Raw genomic sequence first — 20,041 nt, forward strand, 5'->3', positions numbered from 1 at the left:
TTGTCACCTAAGTCCAAACGACGCTCATCCGAGTGGACTGCACACGATGAATCCGCTCCAATGCGTGGAAAAACGCAACAGGCGTCTGTATTTTGGGATGCGCATGGAATACTTTTTATCGGCTACCTTGGAAAAGGAAGGATCATCAACAGCGACATGTATTACTTAGCATTATTACATCGTTTGAAGGATGAAACCGCCGACAAATTGTCGCATCCGAAGAAAAAAAGTTTTGTTTCACCAAAGTAACGCACAGTGTCACAAGTCAGTGAAAACGATGCAAAAATTCATGAATTGCACTTCGAATTGGTTCCGCATGCACCGCATTCTCTCGATCTGACCCTCAACTATTATATCCTGTTCTTAGATATCAAAAGAATGCTCGCTGGAATGCTAGGCATAATTCGAAAGTAAATTAGAATCAGAATTAGAATTCAAAATAGTTAATTTTTTCAGGTACTAAGTACTAAACCTTTCTCTTTACTTCTTGAATTGAACCCAACCACGAACAAAATAATTTAAATTTCACAGCTTTTAAATCATTTTAAATATATAGTGCATTCCCACATACTTATAAAACATGCATACAAACATACATACATATGTCTATTTAAACAAGGAAGGGATGAAGTAAAGTTTTTGCATCGTGAAAACATTTATCGCTGCTTAAAAGAGCATGAAAAGTCAACAGCATGGCAAACACATGCTTAGCGACAACAGCGATATGGCAATCCTTGTGCCCTCCTGTGGGTACCCATATAGACACACGCACATGTGTGTGGCTGCGTTCGTGTAAATGTTGAGTGTTTATGTGACTTTCGAATGATTCTAATGTGATTGTGAATATGCTTCGGATTTTCCGTTTGTCATCGTGCTCAACGAATGAATCCATTCACTATGTTTGTTGTAGAAACTTTAAATATATATTTATGTTAGTGTGTGCTGGTGTGTTAGCGCTGCATTCGAATATGCGAATCTGCTTAGTGTGGCGCCGCTTATTTTATATTCAAACATGAAACCGCAGCACAAGGACTTTTTTATTTAAATTTCAAAACAGATTTTAGAATATCCGATCTATGCAAAAGGATGCGGCCAAAGGGGAAGGTTAGGAGGGGGGTTTTTGTCGCGTCATGCATCATATCTGCATAAGGTGCGGCATACGGAAGCGCTATGACTGCTGGTCTCGTTATTGTTGTTGGTGTTGGTGTTGGGGTGCAGCGTGTGGTTCGCACGTGATTCGGAGATCATAAATTTTCGCTGGATTTTAAGTGTTTGTAGTTTTTGTATTTAGTGCGCGTTGAAAGTTTGATGAAATTTATAACCGCTCGTGCAAAGGTATCACATTTCCGCAAGCGGTTGCGCGCCACTTGCGGTACTTGAGGAGTGCGCTGAGGTCGCTGAGGTCGCGTGTGAACAAATCAGCAAACTTCTTTCAGCGTTTTTGGCTCGGCAATTTTCGAATGGGATACAAATTTGCGCTGGAGATAGGCTTGCAGAAAAATAAATAAATAATGAAGGATGCGCTGGTGATATATAAATCGACATATGTATGTGTGCAAATATATATTTCCAGTGCTAAAATTAAAATTTTGTTGCTGGTAAGGCGAACTTCACTAGAAAACTGAATATACATATATGTATATATGTAAATACTTATATAAGTATGTATATATATGTATATACATTTTTAGTACAGCTATCTCTCTTAGCAATGTCACTCAACCAAATCATTTTGCTATCACTCGTTTAATGTGTTACACCGACGTCATCACCGCAACTGTTGCCGCCGCATCATCAAAGCCTTAAACGCTTTCACATATTCGTCGATGCTGTCTGGGTCGCTGTCTGCTTAACGGCAAATGTCGAAACAGCATCATCCATCATTCTGGACTTGACCTTTTTCTCCTGCACACATATGCACATTGCCCTTACATAAGCGCGAGCACACAAGCGTGTAAAGCAACGTGTAAGCTTTGACGTGCCATGAAGAATCTTGCATTTCATACCTTCAACTCCTGTGAGCGATGCTAAAAAAATCTGTATGTAGATAAACAAACATGGAATAGGCCGAATTAAGATTATAATAAGCGCTACGTTTATGTACATATGTATACATACATATGTGTGTGATATGTGTGTGGCTGTGACCAACAAGTCAGATTGTAATTAAGAGATTGTCGACTCGCTAAACGATTGCACTGTCAGCAAGGCATCATCTAATACACAGAAGCTTATAAGTATGCGTATACATATGTACATACATATATTCATGTCTGTTTGTATGCATATACACAAATTTATTTATAAGTAAAGTGGTTTGTTTGACATTGTCTTTTGGGGTCTACCAAAATGCTTGCGTTAAAGGCAAAGGTGTTTAAGTTGTATAAATTGGATGTAAGAAGTCGGCTATTTTTATATTTGCAATTGTAAAATGATCCCTAATATTGAAGTGCGTACGTCTTTCGCTTCTTTTTCCCCGGTTGTTGTTTTTGTCTTACTTGACTTGTGTACTTTCGTTGTCAGGCGAGTTAAAAATGAATTTGTCATCGCTAAAAATGTCACATGCCTGCTGAATTTTTGTTTTTGTTTTTGTTTTTTTTTTTTTCACCGGCAACTCTCATAGTCTCATCATAGTCAGAACAATACATCAAATCGTTGTGTCATTGCTGATTGATTTGCATTCAAAATTTCATTATATATGACATGATTGAATTGGCCTCTGGTGACTGCTGCATAATATGACGTCTTTGTGTTTACCCCCCAATATTATGTAGTTATTTATATACTAGCTTATTTATACATAGATACATAGACCAAGAAGAATATGTTTTTTTAATCATGAATTGCAACTACAAAATATAAACGTAGCATATTGACTGTTCCAAGTTTTTAAGCTTGGATAGACAATACCTTTACTAGGCAGTAGCATTGCTAGTAGATTTTTGTTCTAAGCGCATTTTGCCATAAATTAGTAGAAAGAAAGAAGAGTCGTAGAACGGATGACAGATCAATTTGTAAAGCATTTTGTCTGAACTGCAATGAATATGCAAATCACCAAGAAACTTGTTCTTGATTTGTAAAAAAAAAATCAGCAAATTTATTATGCAGCAGAGGGATATATTATACATATGTACATATATATGTATGTACGTATAATATAATGAAAATTTATGTATGTGACGGAATTTTGATTAATATTTTTATATTTTACATAAGTATTTCTAAAACTAATTGCCGACTATTTTAAGTTTGCTTGTTGTTACGAGTACCTTAAAGTCGCAGTCATTGTTTACCCGGGTTACATGAAAATTATGTATTGGAAAATGAAAAGATTTAATACTGTCATACTTGTATAACCAACGTTATGAGCTTGTGGTGCCTTTGGATAATAATAATTCGATGAAATTATAAGTTATAAATATTCATATACTATGTGTGCCTATTATTTATTATATTGTACTATGTAACTGGAAGTAGTTTTTAAAACTTCCTTTTTTGAAAGATCACTTGGACCTAAGAAAAGTAAAAACGATTGGTTCAAAAATCTCTCAATTTATTCAAAAAACCAGCATCGCGTTAAGGTCCGTGAAACAATGCTTTCTGACTACCAGAATTACTGACTCACTCATCCGGAAACAGATGATCAAACGGCCGATTATCGTAGCAAAGGTGAGCCGAGCCGAAAAAACCACGTCAAAGTAGGTCAAAAATCAAGGTAGTATTGAATGTTTTCTTCATTTGTTGAGGTGTGCTGCACGCCGAACTCTTTCCGACCGGCCAAACTGTCAACAATGAATTATTTGAGTGTTATGCGTCGTTTTCCCGTAGTTATTCGTAAAAAGAGGCCGGAACTAAAGGCCGACAACTATTGGTTTTGCACCACGCGGTCAACGGCCATGAAATCATGCTTTTTAATGCAGAAGTATTCACCGTTCAATGTTCAAAATACAAACAATGTTATGTCAAGGCTTCAAGAGGTCACCATCCATGCTGCAATGGTTTGGCGGCGAGTCTCCTGTAAAGGCCTTACACCACTTATTTTTGTGAGTAGATGTTAAAACTGGAATAAAAGTATAAGGGCACGATGTTCTAAATGGCGTGGTATATCAGTTTAGCAAAACTTTCATCGAAGGATGGCATTGGATCTTCAAGCAAAATTATACTCCAGCACACAAGGCAAAACCAGCCAACAGTAGCTTAAAAGCGATACTCCTGGTTTCATAGCTGCAGATGATGGACCGTCTGTAGATGTCAATACTTGAATTCATTGGACTACAGTTTATGCTCAGGGCTGGAGGTCTGTCAAATAGCCCACAGAAATCTGGAGAGTTTCAAAAATTCTTTTGTTCTAGAAGCGAAATTAAATATTGATTTACACATGACTGCTGATGTTGTCCAAAAATTTAGTATTTGTAATCATAGTTTACCATATTTTTAGCAGTATCGTTCAAGATCTACTCCACTGCTGACTGTTGTGAGGAAAGCAACGGTCTCTTACTTGAACTTGTGCCAGAATACGAGTTTTTGCGAAGAACTCTACTTCATTACTTTAATATGTAGAAAACCTCAACCGAATGACATTGCAGAATCATATTAGTTGAAGCCAAGAGACGTCCAAAGACGATTATTAATGGCAGCAATGCCGCTTTGATACTGTAAAGAGAAGTCTTTTTTGCTTAGTATCGTGACTGGCGACGAAAAGTGGTTCCATTACGACCCAAAAATAATAACTCTAAAAGCAAAAAATTATATGAGAAACCTGGCCAGCCTGCAGAATCCACGGTCAAACCTAATATCCAAGGCCTCAGATAAGGTTCTGTATTTGGTGGGATCGGAAAGATGTGTTGTATTATGAGCTTTTTATCAGGCGAAACCCTGATTGAATAAATCATTAAATTTGAGCGCCGAATAATGTCCGAAATTTGCAACTAGAAACGAGGCAATAAATTTCCATCGGCCTCATATTGAACGACCGGTTAAAAACTCTTTAGAAAACAGCAGCTGGCAAGATTTACTCTACCTGCGCATAGATGTGCTCACTCTGAGTACTTTAATGGAATATAGTTCACATCAGAATAAGATATTAAAAATTGCCTTGATTAATTCTGGGTTATCAAGCCACTTTCTTCTACTAAGGTGTCCACAAATTGCAAGAAATATCGGAAAATGTTACAACTTTCGATGGGCAATACTTTGAATAACTTTTGTTCATGTTTTTCTTCAACAAACGTCAAAATTTAGAAAAAAGAAAACCGCAGGACAGTTATAGATATACATAGATAGAAAGATAGATTATAGTTATATATATAATATTATGTAGTATTATACATAAAAATGTTATCATGAATTTTAAAAATTCAACTTCAACTCATACCCACTACACATCCACCATAAAAATAGTCTCTTTCTAAAACTGCAAATCCGTTGAAGTTCCTTCTTAACCACTTAATGTTAACAAATCACTTAAGAAACGATGTTCTCACATTGCTCACTCACGAAATTAAGTAGTAAACAGTGACAGAAGAGTCCGTGCAGAGATGGAGAGTGCCGTAAACATAAAAGTAAATCGTGTACAAATTGAAAATTATTTCAGATTTGGTTCGTTCTTTTCATTTACGGTTATTACACTAAACGTTTTACTACAAAATCTACCAACAAAATGCAGGCGGTGACGCTCGTAAAATTCAACGACAATGAAGCGCACAGCGAGTGCCAGCGTGGCAAGTGCGCATACAAGTCACCGAGGCGGTTGGAGAGTGTCCAACGACGCGTTGGCTGGACGCACGGAGTGCCAAATAATAAAATATGCGGAATGTTTGCGGTAAAATCCACTTAATTCTGGCGAAGTATGAGTTTAAGTCCCACACTACTTCATTAGAGCAGCGCCAGCGGGCGAGGGTTGCTTAAGAACAACATTTAAATATACTCCGCTACGGTGCAATTGGGAGTGGAGTAGGCAATACAACAACAACAATAATAAAAACAGGACAAAGGACCAAACTTTGTTTATTTTTTTTGGCACTTTTTTATCGTCAACGCGCTTAACGCAATGTGATCCGCGGCGATTAAGTGTGGTTTCTGTGTCATTGCCATTGGAGTGAGTTATATGAACGCGGCTGCACGCCAAACAGCGAGAGAACTCTATTTGCCAAGGGTGACCCCACCCACCTCTGTTAGCCGACGCAATGTAGTGTAATTTACACAGAAGAAGAGAAGACTCTAAAGAACAAAAAGAAATGATATGCCAAAATGTGAAAGTTGAGAGCGTGGCGTGGGGAAGGCGCTACTACTTGCTCAAAGCGCTATTTAAAATTTAATCGTGGACAAATATTTTCATTTCCAGTACAGTTTTTCCTTGCTTGTGTTTTCTTTTTTTTAATTTTTTTTTTTATTTCCGAAGTTGGCTCCTTTCGCTTAAATGAAAAGAAATGAGCATAAAATTAAATCGATATTTTCGTGGTTTGGCAGGAGAGCGAGAATAATGGCCACTTCGTTGCTGACGAAACTGAAAATGGTTACTTAAATGCATTTTGAAGGTCAATTTCAGTCAATTTGAGAGGCAAACGTTCGATTACTATAAAATTTTTTTTTTTTTAATTTACGCGAAGCTTACATTTTAAGCACAGAACTTTCGTGCCTATTTCTATATGTTTGCTTGTATTGGTATATAAAAAGGGAAAATCCAAACTTTTCCAATTTTCTAAATGAGTTCATTATCAATTGTGGTCGCTTTTCAAAGCTCGCTTAACCGCTTAAACGGCCTAATTCAATGCGCTCGCTAAATGAGCATTTACAAAAACCGCCGTAAAAAGCGACATTATTTTTCATAATTTCGTAGATAAACAGAAATTATTATTGCCGTGCACAGGCTGGCTTAAAATAATGACAAATCACCGCGTAGATAAAAATTAAACGAAAAAATGAAGCACGACGCGACCGCCTCACTGGGCCAAGCGACCATAACTAATTGTAACAGATTTTTCCATATACAAATACACTGTGGTTGCCACCGGCTGCGGTCTAAAAATGCACCCACACAAACAAAAACCGAACTCCTAACCTCAAAAGACGCGCTTTTTGAAGAAAAATAACACTAAAAGCGCAAACCAACAAATAACCCTTAAAAACCACAAAATCATGACCGCCACCACTTTCGCGCTCGCTTGCCGTCGCCGTCGCGCCCTTTAAGACCACATGCCAATTACATCCTTTTGTTCGTCTTGAGCCGTTACACAAAAATGAATCAAAAGACAATATTGCTGCGAAAAACTAAGGCAGCGTTAGCGCCGATTGTAGCCCTATGTGAGCAGCGTCTAGCTCGCTTTGCCTATGGCGGGACACTTATCTCCACAATGAAGTCGTAACAATTAATTGCGCGACCTTAACAATTCGCTGACTCCATTTTCATTTTTTTCCCTTCATTGTTGTTGTTGTTACTTTCAAACAATATTTGCCAGCGCACAGTGTTGGCACTTCTGTAAAGTCGCGCCTTTGCGGTAACTCGCACGCGGCTTCGCGCTGTAATTAGCCAAGTTATTTGACGTGCTCCATTAATTTAATGTACTGCAACATGCTTTTTACGAGCGCTTCAAGTTCATCTTAAAGGGTTTTATAAAATTATGTGATTAACTGTCATCGCTTTGTTAATGCAAATTATTATTATGCGCTTTTTTTGTTTTCCAGTAGGCGCACGTTTTTCAACGCAAATCGTCATTAGTGCAGGCAAATTGAAATATTCGATTCATCCTCCGGGCGGTATTCAACTTAATTTACGGAATTTAATGATGAATTTATGTAAAAATTTGTTGTTACTTGCACTTGTAATCTTAGCATTATAGGGGAATGAGGCTTATGTCACTATGAAAAATAACAAAATTATTTAAAAATTATTAGACAATCACCTGATGGATTTTCAACATTCTGTTAATTATTATTGTATTGAAAAGAAATAATAATAACAAAATTCAAAAATATTTTTTTTATTTTTTTTCTCTGAACACAGTCACATTTCCTTCATAAAATATGTATTGCTTATTACCAAAAAATTTCCAATACAATCATCCAATTCTATGGAAAAAATATATGCTGAGTACAAAAATGCCCAATATTTTCTATTAACCAATCCCAATTTTATTAGGCAATAGTCTTTTTAATCTTTTAACTAAAACCTGGAAAGGAAAAATCATACAGTCCGCTCAGTCTAACTTTCTTTCTACTGAAAAGTATGGAAAGGATCTACAACGATCACATTAATCGACAAATCCCACCCAACCGTTGCGAGTTCAAGAAGTAAATCGGTTCAACACCGCCCTCCAGAACCTGCTGGATAGATAATTCATATAGGATAGGCGGTATAAAAATTGCTCATCAGATCAATTGTGGCACATCACAAAGAGTCATTCTACCCCTCTTGCTTTTGGTCACTTTGATCAATGAATTAATACTTCTACTCGACAGAGAAAACTTTAAGGTCGTCTGTTATGCAAAAGACCAAACTTCCCTCTGAACAATGTTGAATCTTATTCGCCTATCCCGGCTCATAGAAAGTGTACTTGAGATCTTGAAACAGAAATCTGTCTTTTCAAAAGCAGGACAAAAACTTCGAAACTCATTCTCCCCTCTTTAAGGGGTAGAATTATTGTGATCTCGACATCTGTCCTATATCTCGGAATTATCCTAGAAAAAACCAAGCTGAAGCGAACATATTGCTTTGGGGCGCCCAAAGTCCTTGAAATCTGGAACTCCTGCAGAAGAGCTATTGTCCAAAAGTAGTGGGGTTTAGAACCCCACAGATTGTATAATCTCTATTCAAGTATCATCAGCCACATACTAACCTTGCCTGCGATGGTAGAGTGGTTGGCATTATCGAAAAGATGGCGTCTTAAGCCCCTGAAACAAGTGCAAAAACCAGCCAGGGGTTATGAAAATTACGTCTACTAAAGCTCTGCAAATTATCCTTACATCCGGCAAATTCATATATGTACAAGTAAAATATGAGCCACTGCTTACGACCAGCCGACTCATAATTTTAGGCCATTGGAGTCAGACTCGGCGTCATTACTGGCATAACATCAATGTCAACCTAATTACTGAACTCTTCCTAAATTGGCAGTGCGACCGAGAAAGATAGACTCATGAGGAAATAAACACAACGTTTTCATTCTCCAATAGAGAGGAATGGGCCAAAGGTTCTCTGATCTACTGTCCCAATGGTGAAATCTACCGACGAATTAAAATGTGAAATAAAGACGCCACTGCAACCAGCAACTTTTTGCTGTGGTGGCAGTGAATAAAGCCACTAGTGGATAAGTAAGCGGATTTTGAGGCTATCCGTAGCGCTCACTACTTTGGAAACATGTGAAAAGTGGAGTCTCCGAATTCAAAGCAAGCGCCGAGGAGCATGAGACGCTGGAATATTATCTATGCGAATGCCCCGCCTTCAAACGTGACATATTCCACGGCCTCCAATATTCCAAATTAAAAGGCAGCTGAGGAGGAAATTAATCCGGTTTTTTTTCAAATCCACATCCCTCACACGCGATCTTTGTCAACCAACGAACCTTAACTCGAAAAAATACTACGGCAAATCCTAAGGAATCTTAGGGAAATTGTATGTTATAAATAAATGAAATAGCTAGGAACAACAGTAATAATATTCATCGATATAAAAGTATATTCTTGTTAGTACAGGCTACAAAGGGGTCGATAATGACCCTTTTTTAGAAGAGCAACCCAAACACTCAGCATCGAAAGTCAACGAGTTCCACGTCCCCGCTTTGAAAACAGGGATTTACTAAATTTAAAACATTTCTCTAATTTTATTTTTTAGCGGTTGAATAAAGAAGTCGTTAAAACCGAAAAGATCGAGGAATATAATTCCAAAACAAATTACGTGGTAGCCTATATAAATACATGTACATACATATATGTATGTATGTCTGCTGCTCGACTCTGTTGAAGGCTGAAGTCAAGTTCAACAATCATATTCAAAAACATCAAAACCAGTGTGCGTGTATGTTTATGCACACTCCTGAACCTAGTAAATCACAATGAAATCTGACATGAAAAAATCGCTGAATGAATTCAACTGTAAAGGTTAGAAATGTAAACGTGCAAATGACTCATCATAAATAAAATTAATAAAATACTCGTAACAAGAAGTGAACGCGGCGAAGTTGCGACTTCATTGAGAAAAAGTGCGCCGCATCAACATAAATATTATGATAAATGGTTTGTTATAATCATAATCCGCAGGGGGTGGATTTAAAAGCGCGCGCCGGATTTTTTACTCTCCCTCGCCTTACAAGCCGGCGCTTCAACCGGCAACACACAGACAGTACAATCGTCCAACGGACCAACCTACAAGTACTCGTATAGACGAACGGATGATGTTTTGAATAGAGTTGTGGTAGTTAAGGGCCTTTTGTCAGGACATTCACGCGCTGCGGCGCAGAGCAATCGCTATTGAAGGCGGTGGTTCAGACGCACGTATGCAACATATGCTCGGTGGGTGGATGCCACAGCTGGCGCTCAATATGCGTATAAGCACATATAATATTATTTCGACAGCATATTTATGTACATATATAATATATTTATGTATGCATGTCCAGAACCGTTTGCTTACCTTCGCAGCGCCAATAAAAGGCAATTCGTTATTCGTTCGTTCTCATATAAACCGAATATATTGTAATGAGTGTTGCTTCGAAATGTGGGTTAAAGATGAAAGGCGCATAAATGTTAAACAAAATAATTTTAATTCAACTTGTTGCATTGCATACCAATATATGTATATGGTACATTCAGTCGGTATGTATGTATGCATGCTTCTAACACTGTTCGTGGATAGTTGAGTTACAAACTCCTCCTTCCCTTCGTCTTCAACAAACATACTTAAGTTTACGGCCGTGTTTATGTGCCATTTAACGACTCTTGATACGCACCGCAGCGTTGTTGTGTAATGTTCGTGTTAGGGGAAAGGGATTAGAGATTTGTGGAGCAGTAATCAGCTCGTAAATGGGGCATTTATTCAATGGTACGCTTTATAACTTTAAATAAAATTAGTATTTGTAAATATTATGAGTTAATTTTATATAAATCTGTGGCCGAAAAATCATTCGAAGGAAGAATATGTAAGACTCAATTGAGAATACATATGTATGTATTAAAAACTGACTATTCAAAATTGTATTAAAGAAGTATCAATAAAAATTATTCATACTAAAATTTTAATTGGAATTGGTATTAGAGTATACCATCTGATCAAATTTGATTAGGACTGAACAATTTTTTTTTCATATGGGTTCAACCTTTTTGGTAATTTTTAATATGAAAAATAAGCTAACAATTTTTTATTTCCAATGGAATCACGGTGTCTACGCAAATAAATAAGAAGAAGAAGTATGGTATAACAGTCACGAGAAGACGACTTTATCACGAACATAAGCATTTGAATGGCACAAAGCATGCATTGAAGGTTGTGAAGTCATCGAAAACTTGCCTCATGCGAAAAAGTATCAGTTCTTCAAAGTCATCGTATTTGCATCAAGTGGCAACAGAGGATCGCAAAATCTATTATGGATCGACTCAAGACATTTTGGGTATTAATCGTATCAAGGCTAGACTTTGGGCCTAAGGAAAGTAAAAGTAGTAAAATCACAAAATTTTTTTCGCAAAACAGCGTCGCATTAAATTCTGTGAAACAATTATTCCGAATACCATGAAACGTGTTATTACTGACGATGAGTTTTGGACGATCAATTGCCGAATATCGTGATAAAGTTGAGCTGAAGCCGAAAAAAATCCAAAGCAGGTCAAAATTCAATGTTATGTGCACAGTTTTCTTCGATTATCGAGATGTGATGCACTCCGAATTTTTTCCGACCGGTTAAACTGTCAACAAGGAATACCACTTGAGTGTTATGCGTGGTTTGTGCGAAGCTATTCGTAAAAAGAGGCCGGAATTATGGGCTGAGAACTATTGGCGGTGTAAGCCAAGTTTTCAAACAATATCGGCCGCAATCATCGTATTCGCCTATTCAGCAAACTCAAACGATCGCTTTCCTGGAACGTTGGGTCAATTGAAGACATCAAGGGGATAATATTTTTTCCACTTTTTTTTGTTGCATTTCCTGTTTCCTTATACCCTTAGAATTAATGTAGAAGCCCACTTTACTATTGGAAGGTTTCGAAAAAGGCGCAAAAATAGTAATACCGCTCCACGTTCGGAGCGCTCGGAGTGCCTCACCCCAAACTGTAAGCCCGTTTTTCTCAAAACACACTTTTTTAATCTGGCGGGCATGATTCCAGTCGTACTACTCAACCGATTTGCTTATTTTTTTTTAAATGTTCATTAAAAATTCCGAAAAAAATTTTTATATACTCCACTGATATGTGAAAAAGTTCTATTGTAGAATAAAAATTTCTATGAAAAAAATATAAATCACTACGTGCATTAAAGGTTATTCCGGAAATTTATTTTAATTACTATTTTGAGGATTGCAAAAACTCTTGGCACAAGTGTATTGAGGCCAAGGAAGATTACTTTGTGTGGGATGACCGTCCGTCCTGTTCAAATTTTATTGATATAAAGACTTAAGACAATACTGTGAAACATGAAACGAAAGAAGATGGTCCAATCCCTAAGCGCATTTCTTATCCTCCGTAAGTGATAAATGGTTTTGTCAGTTGATTGAGTGAAAAGTTTACTTCAGGTATTCTTTCATAAGAATTATGATTTTCATGATTTCAGTTCTTTTTATGTTAACATACTACGGGTGCCCAATTTGATTGGGTTTCTAGGACCTTTATCGGAATATTCACTTGTTTTACCTCATAACATATATCTATTTAAATAGAAATCTTTATGATTCTTAACAGACTTTGACTTCTCTGAATCTCTGGCAATAAGAGTATCGACAGCTCTATCATTACTTGTAGTCAGTAAATGGGATAAAGAATAATAGTATCTAGCAGCTATTAGCGTCGCTGAAGAATATATTTGGTGAGGACCATAAATTTGATTATGATCTCTAACTAGTAATGGATCAGTCCACGAATTTAGATAGATAGTTCGAGGTATTGAATACATCACAAAATGCATATCTTGACATCCATCGCATTCGATCGGTATAAATAGAGCCAGTAGCGACTCCTTCGCTATATCTATACATTATTTCTCAAAACAATGGGTCTATTCGAAGAAAAGGTCATAATGGTAATTTTCCAGATATGCCTAGATTTATGCAAGGGGCCACCGTTTGGATGACAGTCTTCACTTCCGGATGACATTGCATTGGTTGTGGTTGAGGACTGGAAATCATCGTAAACTGAACAAGTCGCTTCATATGTCATCATTGAAAACAATCTTGAAAGCGTTGCTAAAATACCGTTATTTAGAATCCACAAAAATTTAATTTTTTGATTCAGTTACCTTGTCTTTAGCTACTAACAATTGGTTGTAACATTTGCTTTTGTTCTAAAAAGGAAACAATAATCCAATTCATATCAACACATTCCCTTACATACATACATATGTACATATATATTTACCGCACTTGTCGACGCACAATGAATTAATTTGACAATATTAACAAATTAAACTGTTGAACGAACACTCACACACACGTACACTGTGGAATAAGTGTTACAACTTCATGCACTTTGTTAACATCATTTGTAATTTATCCCGCTCAGCAGGCAGTCTGTCCGTCCGCTTACACACATTTAGCCACTTTTCATCGGCGTAAAGTCGCGGCGTGTTGTTGTTGTTGCCCTGGTATTCGTAGGTGAGATTCAGCGTGCGCGTCGCTGCCACAGCAGCCAAAATCCGAGGCCGAGTCTACAAGTGTTCGTGAGTATTGCGTTAAATAAGATACATATATTGACCCTCCAGTGTGAAGGGCGAACACAATGTGGGCATTATTGTACATGTATGTGTGCTAATGTTTTTTCTTAGTGTAAGCGGACGTGCGTGGGTGGAGCATGACAAGTTGCATTGCACTCTTAACGGTATTTATTACACACTCCAAGTTTGCTCTTGAGTGTTAAAATTCGCACAATATTTGTTTGTTTAAGGGAAAATCGTATTTAAATACTCTTGTAGAGATGAACAATATTCTTGAATTTGTTTTATTCTGATGTTTTCTAAAGTTGAATTTTATTCAGGACTTGAGTTGTATAATTGCCTTAAATAAATATAACGATGAATTAAAATTACAAATAGTCGTTTGTTTAGGCGGCATACTCTTTACTAGCAACTTAGAAACTAATGGAATCACAATTCGAATCAATTGGTTTTGCAATGAAATAGTACTGAATTTTTTACTTAACGGAAAAGTTTTGAAAAATTCCTAGAACAAACTAAATGGGATCAATCTCAGAATGGGTAGATCCTATGAAATCAGAATCAATAAATTTTTTTTTTTTAATTTTACGATCTACAAATTTTGTATGTGGTAATTTCTTGAAACAACTTACCGTTTTAAAATAGCGAATTGAATTTTTTAACCTCAGACTTCAAATATTTTTTCCGCCTAACCGGAACGCTGAGGAAATTTAGGATATTATTTTAAGGGGTTACAAGGGTTTACGGGTTTCAAAAAAACAAAATCAATTTTTTTATTGGCTTATTAAATTCTGAAACATTTCTAAAATATTGTCTTAAAATACAAGATGATCGGAGTAATAGTTTTGAAGATACAGCCTTGAGAACTTTAAACGCAGTTTTCTCGAAACTGTGTTTTTGAAGTCGGTTGGCAAGATTTCTCGAGAACTACTCACCTGATCTTCATGAATTTTTACGCAAGTCTTTGAGATACAATTCTTAAATACTTGTATGAAGAATCTTTTTTTGATTACAACTATTTGAAAAAAAATATGTCGCGAAAGTTTCACTGAAATTTAATTTTTTTTATAAAAACGTCTGCAAAAAATCCATTATTCAGTTTTTTATTTCCTTCGTCCAAGTTCTAAGTTAAGGTTTCAATTAAAACACGCATTGTTTTCATTTTCGATGATCCTGTAAGGAGTTATCCTGCCAACGCGGCGCATCTTTTCTCCTAGGGGTCAACGGAAATGACGTCGCAATGGCCGAGTTTAAAATATTTTGTTCTAAAAATTTTAGAATTTCTTTGTTAATGATGTGTGTTTGTAACAATAAAGAATTTTAATAAAATATATAATTTTTTATAATATTATATATGAGCAAAAAATGTTGAAAAAAGGCTGGAAACCCATGTAACCCTTTAAGATCGCGAATTCATCATTTTTTTTAATCATTCACCACGAATATTTTTTTCCACATATCGGAACGCTGAGTAATTTTAGGTTATTATTGCTAATAAAGTTTTGAACATATTCACTAACTGTCAGATCGTTCTAAATTTAAGTAGCTTTGAATATTTAAGATTTTATCTCTAACATTGGAAAAGAATATCCAAAGCGCTTAAAATTTCGTCTCAGAAAATAAAAATTTCGGAATCAAATTTTATTTTTTTCGTCAGTCTATTTATACCAACTTAAATATAAGTTACAAATATAATTGATTTTCGACAGACATTTTTGATACGATGTTAAATTTTTTGAAGATCTCTATGCATATTTACACTATATACATACACACACCGCATACAAAAATGAGTGAGAGTAGTAGAAATGAAAAACTGCATTATATGCCTCAGGATATGTGAAGAACTGGCGAAATGTGAACTTCCTAGGCTCACGATATTTTTTCACATATTTTTTTTTTTAATTTCCACGCACAAAACATACGCTGTTGCAGCCTTAAACTTAACTCCTGCTTTGGATTACATACTAAAGAAGCAGCATTATCAAAATCTACAGCCTGTTTTCCCTCTGCGTTTGCCAACCCCAGAGCAAAATAGGGAGACAGCAAAATATTTTGACAAATGAATCCAAATAACAGGTTGCAATCGCACACGGCCTTTTCCTGCTGCTCAGGTTGTGGCAGTAGTTTTCTTTTTCCCTTATACATATAATGAAGGTTGCAAGATTTGGGTACTGTGCCAAAGTCAGCTAACCGTCACTCCGAGTGACTGGTAGCAAACATTTTCTTCCCATTGAAGAGTTGTTAAAGAATTGAGAATTGTTGGTAAACTGCAATACCTTGCAGAGGCGAGCGGCAAGTAAAGACCGAGCCGTCGGTTACTGACGGCGGGATGGGCGAATCGCAAGGCGGTGAAAAAACAGCGGATGGATGGTTGGCTTCCATACGTAATTTATTATTTTTGTGCATATGTTGTACACCTTTATGTGTGTTTGAGTGTGTGCGCACATAAGTTTTTTGTTTTTTTTTAGTTTTTTTAGTGAAGGAATCCTCGAAAGCATATGTTATTCATACATAAATGCGTACCTACAATCACAAATATAAAATGTACAGCGTTGTTGGTAATTGGCCGACATGTTTCCGTCAAAAAAAGAGCCAGTCCAAAGAATAGCCACGTTGATACAAATATAATTTTAAGAAAGTTAAAAATACGAGCACGCTCACACACGTACACACACACACCTCCTCGTACACACGATCCACTCTTCCATTCTATGCGTTAGCGAAGTCAGGTCGGGGTCGCCGCAGCAGAATTGGCCGTTCACAGCCGCAGCCACAACCTTCACGTGTGCAGCCACGAAAATTGTTACAAATGATCGCAAATAACAGATCTTTTGCCGAATGCCGCCGTGCAGCCACAACCAACCGAAATGTTGGCGAACGGCGTACAGTCCGCTTGGGCAATGGGATCGGTCAGTTGACTGGGAATTTTTCGAAATGTTGGATACTTTGACGGTTCATCAAAGATACCGTCTGTGCGTCAGTATTACCTCAGCATTGATCCCTCTGCATGGCGAAGCAATGAGGGACGTCTGTAAATTGTGTACAAATCGATTGTGGCTTAATTCTAGAGCGACTGCGCAGTGAGTTGGGCGCCGGGCACGTTTTTCGGCTGCAACTACATAAACCACGTATTTTTGTTGTTGTTGTTTGGAGGTATATTGTACTGATTTATTGATGGATAGCATGTACATAGACCACAGACCAAGCAACGGCACACAGTCACAATTATTTACACTTATGTATATATGTATGTATGTTTATATATTTGAATCTAGCCCTCATTACCAGTTAGCGCTGTTCAGCCAAAGCAATTTTATTAAAGTAATTAATCTTTACGCTTTACTTTGCGTGTTACCAAGCACTTACCTTGATTGTTGTTATTTTGACTTTTTCGCGATGTCTTTTTCTCCTTCATCCACGGGTACTCGGGCACCGAATCCATGCCGTCCGCCGTCTGTGGCACACCAATACCAACACCAACCGGATATCCGCCACCAACACCACCACCGACAGGTGTACCCATCTTCGGACTCTCCGGACTCAAATGGTTGAGAAACTCAGCCATGGACGGTTGTGAGTTGATGAAACCCCCCTCGGAGGCGGCCATCCAGTACGCTGTATCGGCAGCGGTCACACGTTTATCACAGTTAGACGGTCCCATTTTGCCGCTGACAAGCATGGCCGCTGATGACGGCGGCAACGGTGGCGGCTGTGGCCCTAGCGGCATTTGCGCCGGCGCTGAAACCGACACGGGCACCACCGTCGGTGCCACCGGCACTATTGGCACTATCGTCTGGCCGCCCGTGGACACATGCAGCGCATTCAATGGCGATTCGGATTTGATTTGTGCGCCCATTTGGGGGTCCAAGTTGCTGCACACTTCTTGCATTTTCCTACACACACACACACAAAAGAGTGGTTAATCGATCACACCAGTTAGTTACTCAGTCAACACAATAGCACTTCACTACACTACACGACACTAGACTTCATCAAATGTTAGAAGCATCCACATTCATTTATAAATCATCACTTAAATTTCGTGTGCAAACAGATGCGTGGCTGTGTGGTTTCCATGGTGTACTAACGCCTCACCTGAAACGAGAGAGAGAAAAAACGTGAAATGCTATAATCAGCCGAAATCAATAATTTTGTACAAATGACTAATGAATTTTCGCTAAGCCCACACCGATTTAAGCCTGACTCGGCGCTGTTGGTGTGGCGTTATGAACATTTGTATATAATTTGTATTTTGCTACTGTTTTACTTTTGGGGCAAATGCTTAATGATCATATTTTGTTTACTTTGTTAAACGTGTTGTAATGAGTGCTTAATGCAGTCATCGGGTGTCTCAGCCATTGCGGCTCAGATTTAAGTTGGATCTAAAGCAAAGTTTTTGTATGAGTTGTATTAAAGCAAGGCGAAAATTAATATTTGTTAAATGTGCTTAATATTAAGGCGCGATTCAATTAACATTTGCATCGAATGAAACTGAGCACTCCACTTAGCGATTAACAATTAATAAAGGCATAAGTTAGGCGGATCCGAACACTTAATACTCACTCCATACACAACAACTTAAGGAGTATGAAATTGTACCCATTTTCGTTTGAAGCTTCACTAATTAATTTGGTTTAATGCAGTTAGCTCACTTGTATGTCTCATATCTTCTCTCTAGTGGCAAACTGACAGATTTTTTTTAATATATAATTCAATATTATCCATATTAGTCTTAGTTGAAGATTCCACATCCACCATTTTCAGCAACAAATGCCATTTTGATTGAAATTATCACTCGATTTTGAGAGATAATTACTTATACTAACCGATCAACGTCGCTTAAAATTAACCAACATTTCAGAAATGATCAAATCTCATAATCCCAAGTAAACATATTAAAGAATTTTATTTTACCATATGTATATGTATTCGTCCAAGGATCAAACACAGGTTCGAAAATGATTTTATCAGAAGCTTGTACAGAAATTTCTGTTAGCACTATAGGTTAGTAACCGGTAATTTAATCAATAGTTGACTTGCAGTACGCCAATATACGATTATGTAAAGGTCGACCAAAATCAGTTTTACAACAACAAAGTTCGATATTTTACGCGAAATATATGAGCAAAATCTTCATTTTATATATCGTTATACTGAGGAACTCGTAGCCATCAGGGCGACTAGCTTCGCTGTGTACTTTCTTTGGGATACTATTAGTTTGAAAAGCGCTCGAAAAGATGTTCGGTCGACTATTTTTTGTCAGCATATAAGATCGTAGGCACATATTAAATGTTATTTTACCCATTTTTAATAGCAAATCGATATCGGATCAATATAGCATATACAAATGTACATAGTTGCTATACAAACTCAACGAATCAAGTTCTTGTATGGAAACTTCTTAATTTGTTAAGGGTATTTTAAAATCGGTGTAACCGAAGATTTTTACATTGTATCCTTGTTTTAAGATGTCCTACACTCTAACAGTTATATGTATATTGGGTAGTCGAAAAAGTTTTTTCGTATTTCGTCAATAGATGTCGTTGCAGTCGTATATATTCAGTGCTACCAATCACATTGTGTCATACCATATAGTGTTGGAAAGGTGAGATTTTACACTTCATTTAACCAATGAAATTTGTGAAGTTAAGGGAGACGATGCTGCATCAGTTCGTGTAACACAACAATGGTTCCCTCGCTTCCGTTCTGAAAATTTCGATATGAAACATGCTCGACCTCACTCTTGTCGACCTATCGTTGCAAAAGTCGATGAAGTTATGGAAAATATTGACCAGAACCAACACATAAGCAGCCATGACATCGCTAAGGAACGGAACATTCATCATCAAACGATTTTGAACCATTTAAAAAAATATGGCTACAAACAGAAGCTCGATGTTTGGGTACCACATGAATTGTTTGTGAAGAATTTTATGGACCGAATTAACATTTGCGATTCTTTGCTGAAACGAAACGAAATCGAATCATTTCTGAAGCGAATGGTAACAGGAGACGAAAGGTGGATCAAATGCGACAATAATTTGCGAAAAAGATCATAGTCCAAGCGTGGTGAAGCTTAACAAATGGTCGCTTAGCCAGGATTGAGATCTTGAATGGTTATGCTGAATTTTTGGTGAGATTGTAAAGGAATCATCCCCTATAAGGTGCTCCAAGCTGGTCGAACGACTGATT

The 20,041-nt window shown here is 37.2% G+C and overlaps 1 protein-coding gene across 5 annotated transcripts in view; it reads right to left on the reverse strand.

The window, feature by feature from the left end:
• Window positions 1–20,041, reverse strand: part of LOC105222628 (homeotic protein proboscipedia) — an 83,406-nt gene that overhangs the window by 58,653 nt on the left and 4,712 nt on the right. For all 5 annotated transcript variants that reach the window (XM_049448155.1, XM_049448152.1, XM_049448153.1 and 2 more), the window contains exon 2: window positions 17,216–17,944. In XM_049448155.1, coding sequence (XP_049304112.1) covers window positions 17,216–17,738 — 523 coding nt within the window. In that variant the 5' untranslated portion in view covers window positions 17,739–17,944. The remainder of the gene's footprint in view (window positions 1–17,215; window positions 17,945–20,041) is intronic.

Source organism: Bactrocera dorsalis, chromosome 2 (assembly GCF_023373825.1).
Source record: "Bactrocera dorsalis isolate Fly_Bdor chromosome 2, ASM2337382v1, whole genome shotgun sequence".
Taxonomy (NCBI): domain Eukaryota; kingdom Metazoa; phylum Arthropoda; class Insecta; order Diptera; family Tephritidae; genus Bactrocera; species Bactrocera dorsalis.